Source organism: Hylobates moloch, unplaced genomic scaffold (genome assembly GCF_009828535.3).
Source record: "Hylobates moloch isolate HMO894 unplaced genomic scaffold, HMol_V3 SCAFFOLD_8, whole genome shotgun sequence".
Lineage (NCBI taxonomy): Eukaryota > Metazoa > Chordata > Mammalia > Primates > Hylobatidae > Hylobates > Hylobates moloch.
Window position 1 is genome coordinate 73,722,836 of NW_026652283.1, and position 18,285 is coordinate 73,741,120.

The 18,285-nt window shown below is 42.1% G+C and overlaps 1 protein-coding gene across 8 annotated transcripts in view; it reads left to right on the plus strand.

Moving 5' to 3' along the window:
• Positions 1 to 18,285, plus strand: part of ERC2 (ELKS/RAB6-interacting/CAST family member 2) — a 901,662-nt gene that overhangs the window by 716,007 nt on the left and 167,370 nt on the right. For 3 of the 8 annotated variants that reach the window (XR_009214386.1, XM_058441969.1, XM_058441968.1), the window contains exon 18: positions 3,950 to 4,015. The exons of the other annotated variants lie outside the window; for them this stretch is intronic. Coding sequence is in view for 2 of the 3 variants with exons in the window: in XM_058441969.1 (XP_058297952.1) it covers positions 3,950 to 3,976 (27 nt within the window). In the remaining variant the exon portion in view is untranslated. The remainder of the gene's footprint in view (positions 1 to 3,949; positions 4,016 to 18,285) is intronic. 8 annotated transcript variants of the gene reach the window in all.

Consider the following 18,285-nt stretch of genomic DNA (forward strand, 5'->3'; position numbering starts at 1 on the left):
CCCGGCTAATTTTTTTTGTATTTTTAGTAGAGACGGGGTTTCACCGTGGTCTCGATCTCCTGACCTCGTGATCCGCCCGTCGCGGCCTCCCAAAGGCTGGAGTGCAGTGGCGCAATTTCGGCTCACCGCAAGCTCCGCCTCCCGGGTTCACGCCATTCTCCTGCCTCAGCCTCTCCGAGTAGCTGGGACTACAGGCGCCCGCCACCACGCCCGGCTAATTTTTTTTGTATTTTTAGTAGAGACGGGGTTTCACCGTGGTCTCGATCTCCTGACCTCGTGATCCGCCCGCCTCGGCCTCCCAAAGTGCTGGGATTACAAGTGTGAGCCACCACGCCCAGCCCTCTTTCCTTTCTAGGACAGGTGTGACAGTAAGATCCCCATTAGGAACTTAATTCTTTGATTTCAAGAAAAAAAGCCAGCTATCAACTCAAAGAGAATTTCAGGTGTTTAAAAAAGACAAAATCCGGTGGTGGCCTCAGATTTGCCTGCGGCTATACCTAATACTTCAAAATAGAGACCAATTAAAGGTTTACACTGGGCCATTTATCATGTCAGATTATAGAGTTTCTTCTCAGAGCCTCTTTGCTGGAGCTAATAAATGCCCCCCCACAACAACAAGTCCCTTGTCTTGTCAACAATGACTCAGTCCCTTTGCCTTTAGAGCTTGTCATCAACATAGCCGCTGTGAGCAGCCCATCGGTGAGGAATTTTGTTTTATCTCAATATTTAGAGAATCCCATTAGGGCACAGCATCTGGGACTACAGGATTTCCATCAAGACCTCCTTGTTTGTCACATCATCCCTGGAACTGTAGATGTGTCCTGAGGTTATTTGATAGTTAAACCTCCTCCCCTTCAGAATTTGCTGTGTTTTGTGATTACTGTGCTCTCTGGGCTTCAGTCCACCTTGGATGTTCCCATCCCCAGATGAACAAAAGCATGCAGATGACTGATGGACTAGAGTCTTTCTTCCCATCCAGATATTTTGGCAACTGGTGGCAGAACAATCACTCACAAAGGACACACAAGGGATCAAACACCAAGCAGCATTCAGAACAGCCACTGCAAAGTAGATTTGTAAACAGAAAAACAAGGAAAGGAAACAGACTCTCCCAGGCCTGATAGATGCATTTTAAAATGCCAAGTATTTCTCAACAACTTAGCATGAAGTTAGGGATCAAGTGATACTTGTCTGTTTCTTATTTTTGGGTCCCCAAATTCACATTTCTGTGCAGTAAGTTTGCTGAACAAATTAATATTTTCATACAGAGATGCAGGCAGCGCAGCAGTGAAACAGCTGCATATGTTTGGAAAGACTTGGAGCTCCCGCACTGATTAGCTCCTGCATTTTTGTTTTTTATTCCCCAAACGGACACTCACTCTGACCCAGATCATTTGGCGATGAGGGTCAATTCATGTATAAGCTTTGAAGATTAGAGAGACCAGAAAGAGTCACCACTTCTCTATTTTCTTTTAAAAACTTTAAACCTTAAAAAACTAAAAACTTTTAAAAATGCATAATATTCAGAGTTCATGAAAGGAATTTATCCACATTTCTGCCACATTAAATGTTAGCAAAGTTTACATTGGACTGTCATATTTCTTTACTTTATTCACTAGCATACAAGATGTCGATCTGAACATCTGGTTTTTAATAACCCTCGACATCTGGGAGCCCCTTTTTATTCCTATGGTGGACGAGGAACAGTAGTAGTGATATTGGCAGCGTGTACTTTCAAACTACAACTCCTGTCTGTTTCAATCATAATTAATTACCACTTTTTAATATATTTAATTTGCTAAAAGTGATTTGCATTAGACCACATTTCACTGTTAAGAAAATAGTAGTAGGTTTTGGTGGCAGTGGCTTTTCTTTTTGCTTACTTTCTTCTCTTTTAAAAATTAAAACCTGATAGGAATGGATTTGGAACAAAATGAATGTATATATGATGTTGGGTTTTAAATGTGAAATGAAATAAACTGCTCTGCAAGTTATTTTATAGCTATTTAGGAAGAAGTCGGCAGTAGCCGTAGGCTGTATTTTAGAGAAAGCCTCCTATTTTGCTTTGTGACTTTGGCAAATCATAGCATCCTTCTATGCTTGGAGTTTTTCTACAGCAGCGATTCTGGGGGTCAAGAATCATATGATGAAAGCTAGGGCCTCCATCCAGAGACATATATTTGCACACATACTCAACAACATTCTTCATTGAATTTCAGGGGGTTGCTAGGGCCCTTAAAACCCATTTATGAATGCCCTAGGGTCTCATGGTGTAAACTTTCCTCCTTTATGAAGATGAAAAGGAACATCAAATTTTCTTTTCTCCAGGGACAGAGAGGAAGTTAAATGAATGTAAAAATACATTTTTCCTAAGTCGCATAGGGAAAAGGGAAGTTTCTTGCCAGGAGCAATTATTAGACTGTTTAATAATAAATAAACACAGATAATTTTTACATAAGAAGGCCCAGCTAAAATGATCAATGTATTTTATTGTTTGCCAGAATATTCCTACCTAAGCTGTCAAGTGAAAATTCATACTGAGTTGTCCAGTTCAGACTCTGTGCAAATCATTCCATTGACTCAAGTCAGTCAGGGATTTGTAACCTTTGTGGGCCATGGATCCCTTTGGCAGTATGATGAACTCTCTGGATCTCTTCTCAGAAAACTTTTTTCAATAAAATACATAGAAATACAAAGGAAATAAACTGTATTGAAAGTCAGTTAAAAATAAATCTTTGAGTAGATAAAAATGACTAGGCCTATTGGCCAGATTAGGTAGAACTGTATGAAACTGCTATTTTTCTAGGTAAAAATGGCCAAATATTGGCATTTTCATAGGATTCAACCTAATAGTGTAACAACTTAACCAATAAGGAGTCAAATAATGAGAAAATGTTTCAGATTTTTTTTTTCTTCTATTCTTGATTTTCAAAACAAGAGCAAATCATGGCAAAATCTGACTTCATTGGAGACCTGTTAAAAGGCACAGCTGTCAAACTATGTGTGACACCAGCGTATGTTTCAATCCTTGCAGTAAACTGTGAGAATTGTTCAAAACAGGGACTTTGCTTTGGGGATATACTTCTGTCTTCAAAGATTCCATTTCCCTATATATTAGCCACTTCGCTAAGTGAGGAAAGTCACCAGAGCTATTTTTGAAACACTTTTCAACAAGAATTCCGACCAAAGAAGTTTCAGTTTATCCATAATTGAACACAATTTTAAGTTAAACAAAACTTTCTTTCTACAAGCATTCTACTGAATTGAAAGTTTATCTCTCTTTTCTTTGAAACTTATTTGATTGCAAATGTATAATCATTCCATGCAACTGTATAATCATACCATCGCGAGTGCATCCTCTTTCATGCTGAGAGCAAAATAGAATCTGTCAACTAAGATCGCAGCATGTTTGAGCCTTTGTGGAATAACCAATATGAATTATCGCATGCTGAAAAAGTTTGTTCCACCCAAGTAGATGGAGTTGTGTGTGTGTGTTTTTTTTTAATTCTTCTTCAGCCTTTATTGATACTTTAAGCTTAAGAGAAATTAAGGGTATTTGATTACTATAATTAATTCTCTGCTTACTTAAAAGATTTAATCTACTCCTTAGGCATATGCAATTCAGATTGCATGCTTTCCAAAAAAAAAATCATCTGCTAATGTAGACTAATTTTAATCTTCTAATCCAATCTGGACACAGACTCAGAGCTGGGTGGGTGGAATGTTTTTGTGTGTGGGTTGCCATAGATACAAAACTCGGTATGTATTTGACAAGTCGGTGATGTGGAATTGAAGTTACTATGGATTTTTTTCCTCAGTCTTGAAGATTAAAAAACAAAGTGAAGATTAGTGTGCCTTTCCAGTGCATCTCGGTGTAACTAACCTTCTCTTCTTTCATTCTGGTGCTCCCCTCCTCTCTGTGCACCTCCCCACCTCGGGCCGGCCGCAGGATGACGAGGAGGGCATATGGGCATAGCCGGGCCTGTAAACCAAAGTTCCAGTTTTGTTTTGAGGGGTGAGAAACCATCTTTTATATCATTTTTCTTAAAAAATTGCATTCTAGTGTTGTATTGTGTGCGTGCTCAATTGTGCTCGCTGATGTTTGTGAATTGTGCCCTGTGTTTGCTACTGTGTTCTGTGAGCGCAGAATGTCCGCGTGCCCTGACCCTTCCCAAGAGCACCCCCATCCTACCTCACCTCCCCACCCCACAACCACATTACTGCTCTGCCTTGTTGGGGCTGGGTTTAGCACGATTCAAATGTTTCTATGTTATTTAAGATGTAAACTGTGCCCTTACTAGGATTTATACACACTTTTTAAGGCATGATTGTGGACTCAGAAATTGTCGCAATTCTCCAGTCGTGGTTTTCAGCCGACTGCTTGCTTTTACCAGATATGCCAGTGTGGTGTGACTTTCACGTCCTTCTGGTTGTGTCAAATGTTTGGCAAGGAATAAGGAAAATAAAATATGTATCTTCATGGAGCTGAAAGTATCATCTCTAAGAAGCCCGTTTAATGGATTGTGCTATCTCTTCTATGGCAGTTCTGAAGAAAACACAAGGATCAAGGCATAGTAATGGTGAATGGGTAACTGTAACTCTTTAAATGAATTAGAATAGAAATATTCATATTAGCAGGTCTTATTAGTGACATTTTATCTGTTGCCTTTTAAAAATTATACTTCTATGAGGCTTTGCATTAGAAATTATACACATTGTATTTATCAGAGGGTTTTGTGTTTTAAAAGCTGATCTTTAGCTATTAAGAACCCACCCTTTATTTACGTCCTATCTGCATTACGATTGAATAGTGACATATGTAATTACCACATGGTTATAAATGGAATACTGCAGTCTAGCAACTTTTGCTGTTGGGAATTACACCTCTCCTATATACTGCAGGCTGTTTAACACCAAGTCACAAACTCCCTGGAGTTGAATATACATATGGTTACATGGAATATGGTATTAAACTTGACAACATTGCATATGACATTTTATTTGGAACAAGGAATATGGTAGATTGTGTGCCATGGTGATTTTTTTCTGATCAGAAAGTATTCAATGTATAGTTCTTTATTCTGGGACAAGCATGAAATTACACAGTGCTGGAGAATCAACAGGTGTGGGACAATTCTTTGGGATAACTTAGCGTGTATGTCTTTCCCCGGGTCTTGCCTTCAAATAGCATGGCAGGTAGTGCTTCAGGTGAAGTTTAACCAAGAGCTGGTACGTTTTGCCTGTGGGTGAGTTTCATTGTTGTGTTTTACTTCTTAGTTGAACCTGTTACGCGTCCCACTAATGGGTCAGTTTGCTTTTATTGGTACTGAGGGGGCAGTTCACAGGATGGTGGTTTTCAGGTACAACACCTTTCTACATAGTAAAGATGTAATGCCTCCTGGATCCATTTGCTGCCAGTAAAACCTGCTTCATGTTAATACAGAAGTATCTCATCTCTTCTCCCTTTTCTTGGCAAAGGGGAAAACGGCACTGGAATTAACACTTCCAGATGCAAAGTCATTCCATAGGAAAGCTTGTCAGTATGAGGAAGTGGGGAAATCAGAGAAGTTCTGGATGTCTATGGGAGCAATTCTCTCCCTATCTAGGGAAAATAGTAAGAGAAATGTCACATTTACTCACAGAGAAAAGCTAATAAAAGTGGAAATTGACCTAAAGTAATATGAAATGAGAAGAAAGCGTTTTATAGCATTAAAAAGCAAACTTGTGAAGCCTGCCTCAAACATGCATGGAAGAGGTGGGCAAAGGAAAGTTCTAAGAGTTTGGCAGTTGTCTTGAAAATATAGCTCCTACTTGGGGCTCTTCTGTGAAGCTACTTCTGCCATCGTGAGTATCAGGGCGCTAGGCTGCACTCGTGTGTCCTCCTGAATAGTGAAGATTTTTTATTGTTCTTTCACAAGATTCATGACACCCTGAGATATGAACAGTGTTGTTATCCTCAGGATGGAATTGGCTCCAAGACCCATAGGAAATCTTGCTTTGCTTAAGGCAAATGCAGACAACTGTATTAAGCCCTATCCCCTTTATTTCTTCATGAATTTCCCCAAATGCCATGCACACCGGAAAATAAATGTTTTTAGAAATTTAGTCAATATATAATCCTACCTTAGTATGCTGTAATAAATTTCATATGCTTCAGAGGAAAACTACTTATCTTTCTTTATGACTCCTTTAAACAAGTTTGCTTAGATATCCTCAGGCTTTTAAAACCATATCTTTAAGGATTTAAATAATGAGATACTGAGGGAAACTTCTGTTTTTGAGCAGCCGTTGCATGTTTTGAGTTGCATTACAATCCATGAGGCCTTAGGAGACATTAAATTTATAACTAAAGATGGATAATAGTGGTACATTAAAAATTAACTGTTTTCAATGTTTTGATTTATGGCGCCTATAAAAGAAACATTACAAGATGTTATTTTACTAGACATCAGTAATATGCTCATAATAGCATCGGAAGGCTCTGACTTGAATCTGGAGTTTTGGTGTTGAAATGAATCATAATTTAGAAAAAGTCACTGTAAAAATTACAACAAATTGGAATTAGCATAACAACCTCTTCAGCTCCTCCCTTTTTTGCCACTTCTGGAGGCTAAGTCTAGACATGATTTATTTGTCTCACTATGGTCATTCAAGAGTGATATTTTCCGAGCACACAGTGGACGGGGGAAAGTTTACTTTTCTAAAGAGTTTTGACAGCCCCTAGAGCTAGCCTTTCCCCTCTTAAACCTCACACCCAGGCCTGGATTTATCAGCGTGTGGCCTGTGCAGTCCACAGGCCCTACACATAGAAGGGCTTCACTCTTAGGTTAAAACTCTGCTGTCACTGTCTTGAAATTCCTAATGGTTTTCAAAGAAGGGGCCTCACACGTTCATTTGCTCTCAGTGCCACTAATTATGTAGTCTGTGCTGCCTACACCAACCATATATTCCTATATTCTGCTTCCCAATTCTCTTTATATTCCCCCTCCCTGTTGGATCATCAACACTCTTGTCTTCTTATGCCTAAGATTTACCTGTGGCCAGCCTCATTGTTCTGGGTTTCTTCTAGAGACTCCCTGGGATCACTTTTCCAGCAAGTTGTTGCCCTCATAGGCATCCCTGGCAACGCATATTCAACCACTGTGCTCTCACCACCAACCCCCCAAACCCCACACTCACACATACTTTCAATTGTGAAAATGTGCTCTTGGAGGCCTAACTGTATTCCCTATCTTGCCTTGCAAAATGCAGAAAAAGCAGCTCCTCAATTCTCCATAACTGTCCTTCAGGAAAATCCACTTAATATAGGTATCATTTGTGTCAGCAAATACTTCTTCATTTACATTGAATGAAGGTGCTTTCCATGGATCCCCCAAGAGGCATTCGGGTTTGCAAACATCGATGAGGTAGGCAATGGACGAGCAAATCGAGGCACCTTATGAGATTTAGTGCCACCTCTGCCTTGACATTTGAATGTTTGAGCTCTTACTGTGAACTCTTGTAACTGAGCAAAGATAGAACACAAGTTTTTATTTCTTAAACCACTAGAAAGGAATTAGGCTTTTTTGATTGAAAACATATGCAAATTTTTAGGACCCCATTCATAAAAATACAGATGTGGCATTAACAAGTTTTGGCATGAGGCTGTGATGCTAGTAGATACAGCCTGTTCAAAATGAAGAATTGTAGCTATCTGCCACCAGCACATGGACAAAGTTGTGCTGAGTAAAAATATGAATCCCAGAACATTTAGACATGAGGAAGTGGTGTTTTACAAATAAAAGCAGTGCTGGATGGCCCAGTGGAACTCCCTGCCATGCCTCCCCTCTGGAAGAATGAAAGAAGGAGGAAGGAGATGTTTTACTGTGGCTAGGAAGTTCAGGTCTGACTTGCCTTCTTTTAGCAGACAGGGTCTGGACACTAGGCCTGTGCTTGTCCTGGGTCTAGAGAAATTTAATGGCTGCAAAAAGAAAATCAAGGAAAGAGCTCTGAGCTCTACACAAAGCAGAGGTTTCTATACAAAGTAGTGGTTTCTATGCAAAGTGCAGGTTTTCTTTTACACGTCCTGTACAGGGGTACCTACTGGTGCTTTTAATGCAATTTAGATTTTGTATAACTGAGGATCTGATGTATCTCTTTCTTGTGCCATTGGCTACTAAAACTTTCATTTATTCATTCATTCATTTATTATTCACTCATTTGTCCATTCTTTCACCAAACGGTTAAGTTCTCAGTTAAATGCTAGGAAACCAGTGACGAATAAGATTGCCATGGTTGCTACCCTGTGGATCTTGCCATCTAGTCAAGGGACAGAATATAAATGATTAGACATCTCAATAGAAACCTTGCACATTTTGGTCATGGCTTTGTTGGAAACCAGAAAGATACTGAGATTAACATGAGGAACCTACTTAAGGAAGAGTGTTCAGCAAGCATCTCTCCAAGGAAGTAAGTTTTAAGCCAAGTCTTAAAAGGGGAGAGTCAGGAGGTATCCATGCCAAGGCGTGCATTTGGGAGGTGGTCCCGGGAGGCATTCAAAAGCCGGAGGTGGGAACGAGTTTATAAGCTGAAGAAGCTTGAAGACCATAACCCTGGGTAGAGCACAAAACAGTGAGATGAGGATGGAGAAGAGGGAAGTGACCAGAAAATATAGGGCCTTTTATGGCGAGGTAGAGAGTTTAGATTTTAAGCCTAATAAAACTGAGCAGACATCAGAGGAGTTTAAGCAGGGACATGACATGATTTGATTTATGTTATAGAACAACCCTGGCTGCTGTGTAGAGGATGAATTGTCATGGCAGGAAGAGCAGAAGTAGAGGCTGTTCCATGATCTGTGAGAGAATTGATGGCACTGATCCAGGGCAGCAGTAGTGGAGATGCAGACGAGTGGATAAATTGGAGATAAGACTAGGAAGGTGAAGCCAGGAGGACTTGGATGGGGAAGTAAGACAAAGGACAAAATTGAGAATGCCTCCAGATTTCCACCTTGGGTGTCAAAGCTGGAGCAGGCCATTGGTGGTGGTGGTGGGGGCACTGAGAGGGAACTCAGAGTTCTGGTTTCCCCAGATGTCCAGTCGGTCTGGCCAAGGGAAAGGCAGGCTTTTGACCTCGGCTCTTTTCCATGTCCCTGCGTATCAGCAGGGGAATCTCTGGCCTCTTATTGCAGTAATGTGCAGGCTGACAAGTTTAAAGCACGTCTGAAGTCTAACTTCAAGAGTGGGTGGCTCCTCCAACTCTTGAAGAAAAGGAGATTGCAAAGCAAAATCAGTAGTTATAGAATAAGGAGACATGTAAGGGGTAGCGATCTGTGGAAAAACAAAAACCCCAGGGTTGTAGGAGGTTGAAAGGGACCTAGGGACTAGAGGGACCTAGAGAGGAGGAAGTTGCCATTGGCTCTTGCAGTTCCCCCTGAGATCTCCAGGGATCAAGAATTCTGTCAGTTAAGGGGTACAGCATGAGATTTTGATTGCTCTTGATAATTGACTTCTCATCTTGAAATTCTAAGTATATTATTTTTCTGCAGAAGAAGCTTTCAATAATCTCTTTTCAGGAGTTGATATGAGAACTAACCAGAAGTAGCTACGAGATGTTTTAGAACCACCATGACAATGTCTCTGCCTACTTCCAATTGCAAAATCGATTCCTGGGCAAAGTAAGATGTTTTGCTTTATCTCTGTCCCCACTTCCTCCTTTTATTTTGCTCTTCTGCTCCTCTGGAAGGTGTCTGTATATTTATATCTTCTATTCAGGCTTGCAAAACTGCTGCTTAGAGCTTCAACTTGAATATCCTATTCACAGTCTTTGCAATTAGTAATTTATTCAAAAAATATTTCTTCATCTTAGTACTGGAGATGCACTGGATATACATCTCAGTACTGAATCAAGGTAGTGAACAAAGTGTGATCCCTACCCTCAAGGAGCTTACAGTAGTACATAGATTCTCAAGCAGGCGTCCATAAACCCTGGAGGCTCTGCAAATCCCCTGATTTGGTTAATAGGCTTCAATGTGGATGTATGCACATTCCCGCAAAGAGAGTATTTATTTATGTTCCTCAGCAGATAGAGGGTCCAGTGACTCAGAAAAAGTGAAGAAGACCCTCATCTATGGTGGGGTGGCTAACAGTGTGGTCTCTGGATTCAGATAGACCTAGGTTTGGATGACCTTGGGTAAGTCACCTTCCATCTCTCCCCTCCATTTTCTCTTTGAGGAAGGTTGTGACACCCCCAGGGCTGTGATGAGCCGAGTAAGATGCCAAGTCATGCCTGGTGCACGGTGAGTATTCAACCCTGGGTAGAATATCAGTATATCACTATTATTGTTACTTCTGGGCTCAGGAAAGTGTACTGTATCCATAAACAGAGGAAAGTGGTTGATACTGGGGTTGTTGAATTTGGGAGGTAAAAGAAAAGGCAAAAGAAAGGTAATCTATTCCTATGGCCATAGCTACACCTAAGCCACCTACATAGCAGGCCTTCCTTAAAGCATGTTTACCCTATAAACATACCCTCTCCAGTTACCTTTGATTTTTAGAACACTTGGGTATAGCCAAGGAAAGTTTGATTGTTGGAGAGTATGAATTAGTCCATGTTTGTCACAGACAGTTTCTTTCAGCTAGAAGAAAAATCTAATGAGTAACACGAAAGCCAATGAATATTTAACAAATAATTAATTGCGAGCTAATGAATTGGAAGAGAGAAAAGGGTAATAAAGTCTCAGTCCACCTCTTTCTGATCTCAAGGGTGATGGACTTGGGGGCCGAGATAGAAGCTTTTAAGCAGATTGCAGGGCAGTAAAGAAGTTCTTGTGGGTTTTTCTGGAGCTCATAAGGGTTACCTGGCAAAGCAAGGCATGTTGGCTTAGATATGACCACACTCTCAGGACCTGAAATCTGGCTGAGAAATCATAAACAAACAGTGGTGATAAATTACCATGGGCCAGAGGCGGGAGGCGTCTAGCAGAGTGTTGTTGCATTACATTACATCCTTCCTGTGCCAGGGCTGGCGCACAGGGAGCACGATGGCTCTCCCACCCCTTTGTCATTGGCTTTAGAGTATGCTGTTGGTCTGGTCTTGTTTAACCTCTTTATTAATGATCTGTAAAGGGGAGAAAAGAGCATGTGAAGGAAAGTCACAGATGACACTAATTTGGAAGGTGTTGGAAACACTAGCGAGGTCAGAGAAATCACACAAATGGCCTGAAGAAGGTTAAGAACATGGAGGGAAAATAACAAATCTTGGAGAAGTCCAGACACTCACATCTGGTGAAAATTAATCTGAGACACAGATACCAATGGGTGGGAGGGATACGAAAAGCTGAATGCTATAATAATAATAATAATAATAATAATAAGCTCAGTAAACATCAGCAAAACCAGCCAGCCCGAAAGTCTGCCATGGGTAAGAGTAGGGAGAGAGGTGCCTTTGGCAGTTAGCACTGTCAGTGTTAGCAGGTGCCAGAGAGACATGTGTAATCTTATGTGACAATTGTCTTACACCTGGGACATCACAATATTATACATGCTTTATCTCAGAGGATCACCCAAGTTATCAGAAAGATGGAAAGAAAGGCTGTGCATGCTAGCTCACACCTGTAATCCCAGCACTTTGGGAAGCCAAGGCGGACAGATCACTTGAGGTCAGGAGTTCAAGACCAGCCTGGCCAACATGGCAAAACCCTGTCTCTACTAAAAACGCAAAAAATTAGTTGGGCGTAGTGACACATGCCTGTAATCCCAGTTACCTGGGAAGCTGAGGCAGGAGAATTGCTTGAACCTGGGAGGCAGAGGTTGCAGTGAGCGGAGATCATGCCATTGCACTCCAGTCTGGACGACAAGAGCGAAACTCTCAAAAAAAAAAAAAGAAAAGAAAGAAAGACGGAAAGAGTTTTTAAACAATGCAGGGCATCATTTAATGTTGGAGGCAGAACCAAAGCTTCTAAAAGAATTATTAATAACATTTGAAAATGGCCATAATGGTACTTTCAGGGAGGCCAGAAGGTATTCCTCTAGAATATGCAAATGTGGGGTTGAGAAGGCTCACAGGTTTCATTTTGAGACTTGTAGACTGAGAATAGATACTTCTCAGAGGCCTCTTTGAGGAACCATCCAGTTGGTGGGCAACGTAATGCTCTGAGTCAGAATTGTCTTGTTGGTTCAGGGAAAGCAACTCCAGCCCCACCTCTTTCCAACCATCTCCACAGCCCCAACCAAAGGGGAAAACCAAGACAACATCTAAAATCAGAGCACATATTATGGCCACCACTAGGTGTATCAATCAGAATGGCTAGATTCCTTTCTGCTATTGAAGCATCCACTGGCTGGAGGTCATTAGCCTTACCAAGACGTACCTTAACTCTATCCTCAGGCCTCCCCCATATATTCCTTCTCCAGAGTCACATGATCCCTGCAGGAAAATTGCTAGTCCACCATCTGGTGGCTACCTGGTGTTCTCATGAAACTGGTACCGCAACCCTCATTGTGCCTTTCCCATGAACATGTTTGTCAGAGACTTTGAGATGGGAATGTATTCTGGGAATATACATGCCCTCTAGCTTTGTTTTCTGGGAAATATAATGTAAATGCTGAGAACAAGCACACAGCAACTGAGAACTTCCACTGTGCCCGGTCAGGATCTAAGCTGCTCGTGTGTTCAATCTTGAGTGGAGTAAGATTGGGATGTCAGGCCCCCATCCCTCTGAAGCAGACCCTGCACTTGTAAACATGGGTCCATGCGTGCCTTGCAGCTCACAGGGTTGTTCCCAGGGTGACAAAATCACTGAGATGCTGAGCCTTTATAAGGAGACTTCTTGCCATTTCTTTCAGCCTAAGAGTCAACGTTTGCAACCCCACCATATGCCCTTCTGCTGTGCACCTTAATAAATCAGGTCCCTTCTTTTAGGTTTGTGCGGGTGGTTGAAGGGCAAGGGTAGCTTTAAAATCTGCCAGTCCCCAAACATTTCGTTAGTTCTCAGTCACTGTGTATATGCAGAGAGGTAGAAACAGAGCCCCTGGAAGTTTGAAGAAGAAAGATTGTTATAATCTCTTTGAGAGAAGATTTCTCAGTTAAACCTATTAGATCCAGAATAAAAAGGCAGACTCCCATATGTGGCGAAAGACCCTTCGCTGTACATTGTATCTTTGTCCATCAGAGGGCAAACATAGGACGAGGCCCTGAAATAATAATCGCAGATTGCTTTCACTGGGAAACCTGAGCTTCCTACAGCCACCAATTCATTTTCCCCGTGTATTACTTTTATGTTCATTTTACAAAACTTAGGAAATTTAAAAAGTATATCAGGAAAAAAATTTCTCAAAATCCTCATTCAGAGAAAGCATCATTTTTAACCTTTCAGTATATATCTTGCCATATTTTTCCTATGCAGATGGTCTTGTAAATATGCACCTGATGGAGATGGGAATCTGACTTTGCATAATCTTTGGTGCAGAGTGGTTGGGCAGTACCCAGGCTCTAGAGCCTCACAGACCAAGTTCAAATACTGGTTCCACCACTCCCACCTGATGGATTAAGCCTTTAAAGGTAGCTAAGACTGTTTTTGGTGGTGTTATCATTTACTTGGCATTACATGACTGTTTTTCACATCTGTTTATAATTTTAAGATATGCTCTGCATTGGGCACTCGGGAGGTCAGGGCAGGCTGGAGTGGCCACGCACATTAGAGCCCTTGGGATGCAGAGGCTGGGAAGAGTACACTGTTGCCCAGTGGGTTTGCTCTTGGCAGTGGCATGAGCCTTCATTGTTCCCTGCTCAGGTGTCAGAGGAGTGCCTCTGATTGCCCTGAGTCAGCGTGTGATGGAATTAGCAACCCTGCTGATCCCCCAGCTTCTGTTCTTCTTTCTGTGCACCTTGATCTCTGAAGTCACTGCATTATTTGAAAGGAGTTTCTGTACAAATCCCTCTACTAAAAAAAAAAAAAAACAAACAAAACAAAACAAACAAACAAAAAAACCTCGGTAATTAAAAAGGGAGTCTCCCCATTGGCCCAAGGCACTGGATTGTAAACAGATTCAGTGTGTGGGACTCTGGCTGCTGTTTTGTGTTGGGTTTCTGGTTTTACTTATTTTTTTTGTACTTGTCTCCCCTGGTGCTGGGGCACTAGCTTGGGAGCATGATAAAAATCATGTTATCGAAGAAACCTCTCTGCTCCTCTTTTTTTTTTTTTGAGACAGTGTCTTGCTTTGTCACCAGGCTGGAGTGCAGTGGCGCGACCTCGGCTCACTGCAACTTCCGTCTCCCAGGTTCAAGCGATTCTCCTGCCTCAGCCTCCCGAGTAGCTGGGACTACAGGCATGCGCCACCACGCCCAGCTAGTTTTTGTATTTTTAGTAGAGACAGGGTTTCACCATGTTGGCCAGGATGGTCTTGATCTCTTGACCTCGTGATCTGCCCGCCTCGGCCTCCCAAAGTGCTGGGATTACAGGCGTGAGCCACCATGCCCGGCCTCTGCTCCCCTTCATCTGAAGGCAGGTGACACATTGGGAAACTCATGGCAAGCCTGTTTTCTTCTCAGAGAGGAAGGGCTTGCAGGGCTAACAGTGTTTCCCCCAGCTGATCCGAAACATGTTTCAGGTCAGTACAATTGGCCACTGAAAAGAATTGTCCTTCCCCCTCACAGAATGTGGAATGAGAAAGGGAGAATGAGGAAGTCTTCTAGAGCCAGAGAGCAATCTTTGTCCCTCATTATATAACAGACTTGGAACACAGGGAAATCTAATATGTCAGATAAGGAGGTGACGATGTGTGAGGGTGCCAGCTGAGATGCACCAGGTGAATTTTCTCCATGTTATTATTTTTAAAAATTATGAATGCACCAACATGTTGATGGAGCCCAGACCGTTGACCCATTTTTTCATGTGAGGGCCTGACTCCATGCAAGACACTCCTACCCGCCGAAGCCTGCAGGAGCTTTATGTAGCTGGGTTGCATTTCCATGGCAGGGACTGGGGACAGGGAAGGATGGACTCTGGCATTTGCCCCTCTGTAGGTCACTGCCGTCCTGACAAACACTGACGGGGCCTTCAGCACAGTGGCTTTCTGCCTAGTTCACTCATCTTAGGGAAAACACCTTAAAGTTCCAAGAGCTGACACTGCCATTTCTTCTACTTCTGTCTCACTCACATAGCACCCTTGCCAGTTTAGAGAAAATGCCCTGTGTCTCTGATTTTCATCTGATCTCCCATCAGCTCTGTGAGGAGGGCAGACAGGTGACACCATGCCTATTTTATAGGGTAAGAAAAGGAGGTTTGTCCAGGGCTATACAGATGAGACACAGGGGAACTAGTACGTGAACTTCAAACATGTGACTCTTGGCCAGCTACTCCTTCCACTATAGTAGTAATTCCCTAAGGTGTTCCTCAGTGCACTGATGGTGTTGGATATTAAAAGACAATTTTTTTTTTTTGAGATAGGGTCCTCCTCTGTCACTGAGGCTGGAGCGCAATGGTGTGATCATGGCTCTCAGCAGTCTTAGACTTGTGGGTTCAAATGAGATCCTCCACCTCAGCCTCCCATGTAGCTAGGAGGCGCACACCACCATGCTTGGCTATTTGTGCAGGGGTGGGGGGCCTAGAGATGGTGTCTTGCTATGTTGCCCAGGCTAGTCTGAAACTTCTGGACTCAGGTGATCCACCTCAGCTCCCAAGGTGCTGGGATTACAGGAATGAGCTACCCGACCTGACCACTATTTTAAAAAATAGTCATAAAGGCATATGGTTTTCAAATAAGTTTGAGCAAAGCTGGATTAAACAGCATTAATAGGTTTCTCCACTGCAGGCCTTCTCAGAGCCTTCAATAGGCCAGGGTCCTCCAGCCAGCTGTCACTCTCCAGAGAAAGAGCGTTTGCTGTGCTTATTGCTCACAGTCCCTTTTCTTCTCAGACCCTCATGTAGAATTAGGGTGCACAGAATATATCTGGGGAAAGTTTTGCTGCAGACTGACTTCTCTTGGACTGTAAGATGAGCCATTTTCCAAGCAGGTGGAGCTACCACCACTGACTGAGGTGGTTAACACGAAGCCTGGACAACCTCATGCCAAAAATGATGAATCAGCCTGAAAAGGAGAAGGCAGATAGCCTGGCACCACCATTAGGCTCTTCTTTTTCTTACTATGTTTGGCAACTATGTTTTGCCAAGTGCTTACTTATGTGGAGCTTAATGGGCATATGTTTTCGCTGTTCAACAAGACTGAGACAAATAAAAAGGAATCTGGGGCCTTTCTCAAAGGATGTCAGCAAAGGAGAGGCTAGCATTTCCTCTCCTGTGTTGATGACCACGTGCCCACCACTGTCCCAAGTTAGGGTTACTAGAAAACTTTGCAATGTCCAGATAGTAAATATTTTACGTTTTGTGATCCAAAATCTGTGGGCAAAATCCAGATATAGATGTTTATATAACAGGAAAGAAAACAAATGTTCATAGATTTTTTCTTTTTTGAAGAAATTCAGAATATAATGAGTATAATTTTTTGCAATATACCTCTACTAATGAGAAGAGAGTGGGTTTCTTTTAGGGGATAACATGTCACTTTATTGGGGATCAAAATTAGTATTCTCTGTTATCAAAATAATTGCAAATGTTCATCTGTTAATGCTGATCTGTAATGGTATTTTATGTATTTCATCTTTAAAAATATCTGTCCATACAGATGGGTGATATGCATGACACTCAAAATGTGGTCAAGTTAGAGCAACCTTGCTGCCATTTGTAGTGTGTGAACAGCAGTGCAAAGCCATGAGTGTGCCACGTGTGGTCTTGGCTGCAACTCCATAGCCCTGCCATTGCCATGCAAAAGCAGCCAGAGACCATACGAGTGGGCATGGCTGTGTTCCACTGTAAACTGTATTTATGGACAGTGAAATTTGAATTTCATATCATTTCCATGTGTCACAAAATATTCGTTTTAAAAAATTTCCCCCCCCCAACTGTTGAAAAGGTAAAACCCATTTTTGGCTTGCAGACTACACAAAAACCAATGGCTGGCTGAATTTGACCTATTGGGCCATTATTTGCCACCCCATCCTAAGTGCTTTCACATTGGTCATCTTGTTCATCCTGACATCTCTGTATGTGGTATGTACCACTATGATCCCGTCTTCAAGATGAGGAAACTCAGACACAGAGAGGGAAAGCTCTTTGCCCAAAGTCAGCTCCAAAATCTCAGAGCTAGGATTCGAACCCAGGTATGTCTGATTCCAGAGCTGCAGGGCGGTTGCTTGTCTGAACTGACTCACATTGCATTCACCATGGTGACCCTTTTCAATCTCTGCTGTAGTCTTCAAGCTCCCCAACAAACTCCCCTCATGGGAAGGGGAAGATGGGCCCATTTCTTTAAGAATCATGAAGACAGCCAACAAGGGCTCTGTCCATTTTCCTCCTTTTCACCTAGAAGGTTTCTCCATTGACCACTTCTCTGCTTCTTTCTCACATCTTATTTCACCACCTCTTCCTCCTTTTGTTCTTCCCTTTTTTCATGAGTAGAATGTCCAGTCTGCATATAGGATCTCATGGGGTAAGAGTGTGAGCTCTGCATTCCAGATCTGCCCCTGAAAGCTGTGTGACCTTGGGCACAATATTTAATCTCTCTGAATTTCCAATGTCCTCATCTGGAAAATGGGGAAAGCGATTTCTTACATTTTCCTCCCTCATGGAGTTCTTGTGAAGATCAAATGAAATAATGGTGTAAAATGCGAGCCCAGTGCTAGTACATAGTAAGGCACTCCATAAATACTAGCCTTGTTGTTTTTATTTTCTTCCCTACCACTACCTACTCTACACTGATCACCTCTCATAAGCTTGCCATGTCAATATCTCTGTAATTATTTATCAAGTATCTACTATGTGTTACAAAGCTTTAAAAGTTTACTCGCTCCATGTCTCCCGAATCAGGTTGAGCACTGAGTGCTGAGGTTTGCATTGGCACACATGGCCAAAGGAACAAATGGAACCATTCTCCCTGGACAGTTCACACTTTGCACCAAAAACCACCTGGCTGGGATGGGTTGGATATAGCTCTTGAAGAGTCAAGCAAACTGTCCAGGCAATAAAAAATATATGCCTACAAATTCAAAAGCCCTCAATCCACAGTACCAATAAACCAGCCCAGTTAATAGCCCGTTGGAATTAGGTACATGAAGAAGATTAAAACTTTTCAGCCATTACAAGAAATACCATCATGTTTTGAAGTCAGGGGAAACTTCAACAGAGGCCATAACCAAGTGAAATTATAAAGAAAATGTGAAAGTTGTCTTTTCCCTAGATCTTTGTACTCTCTT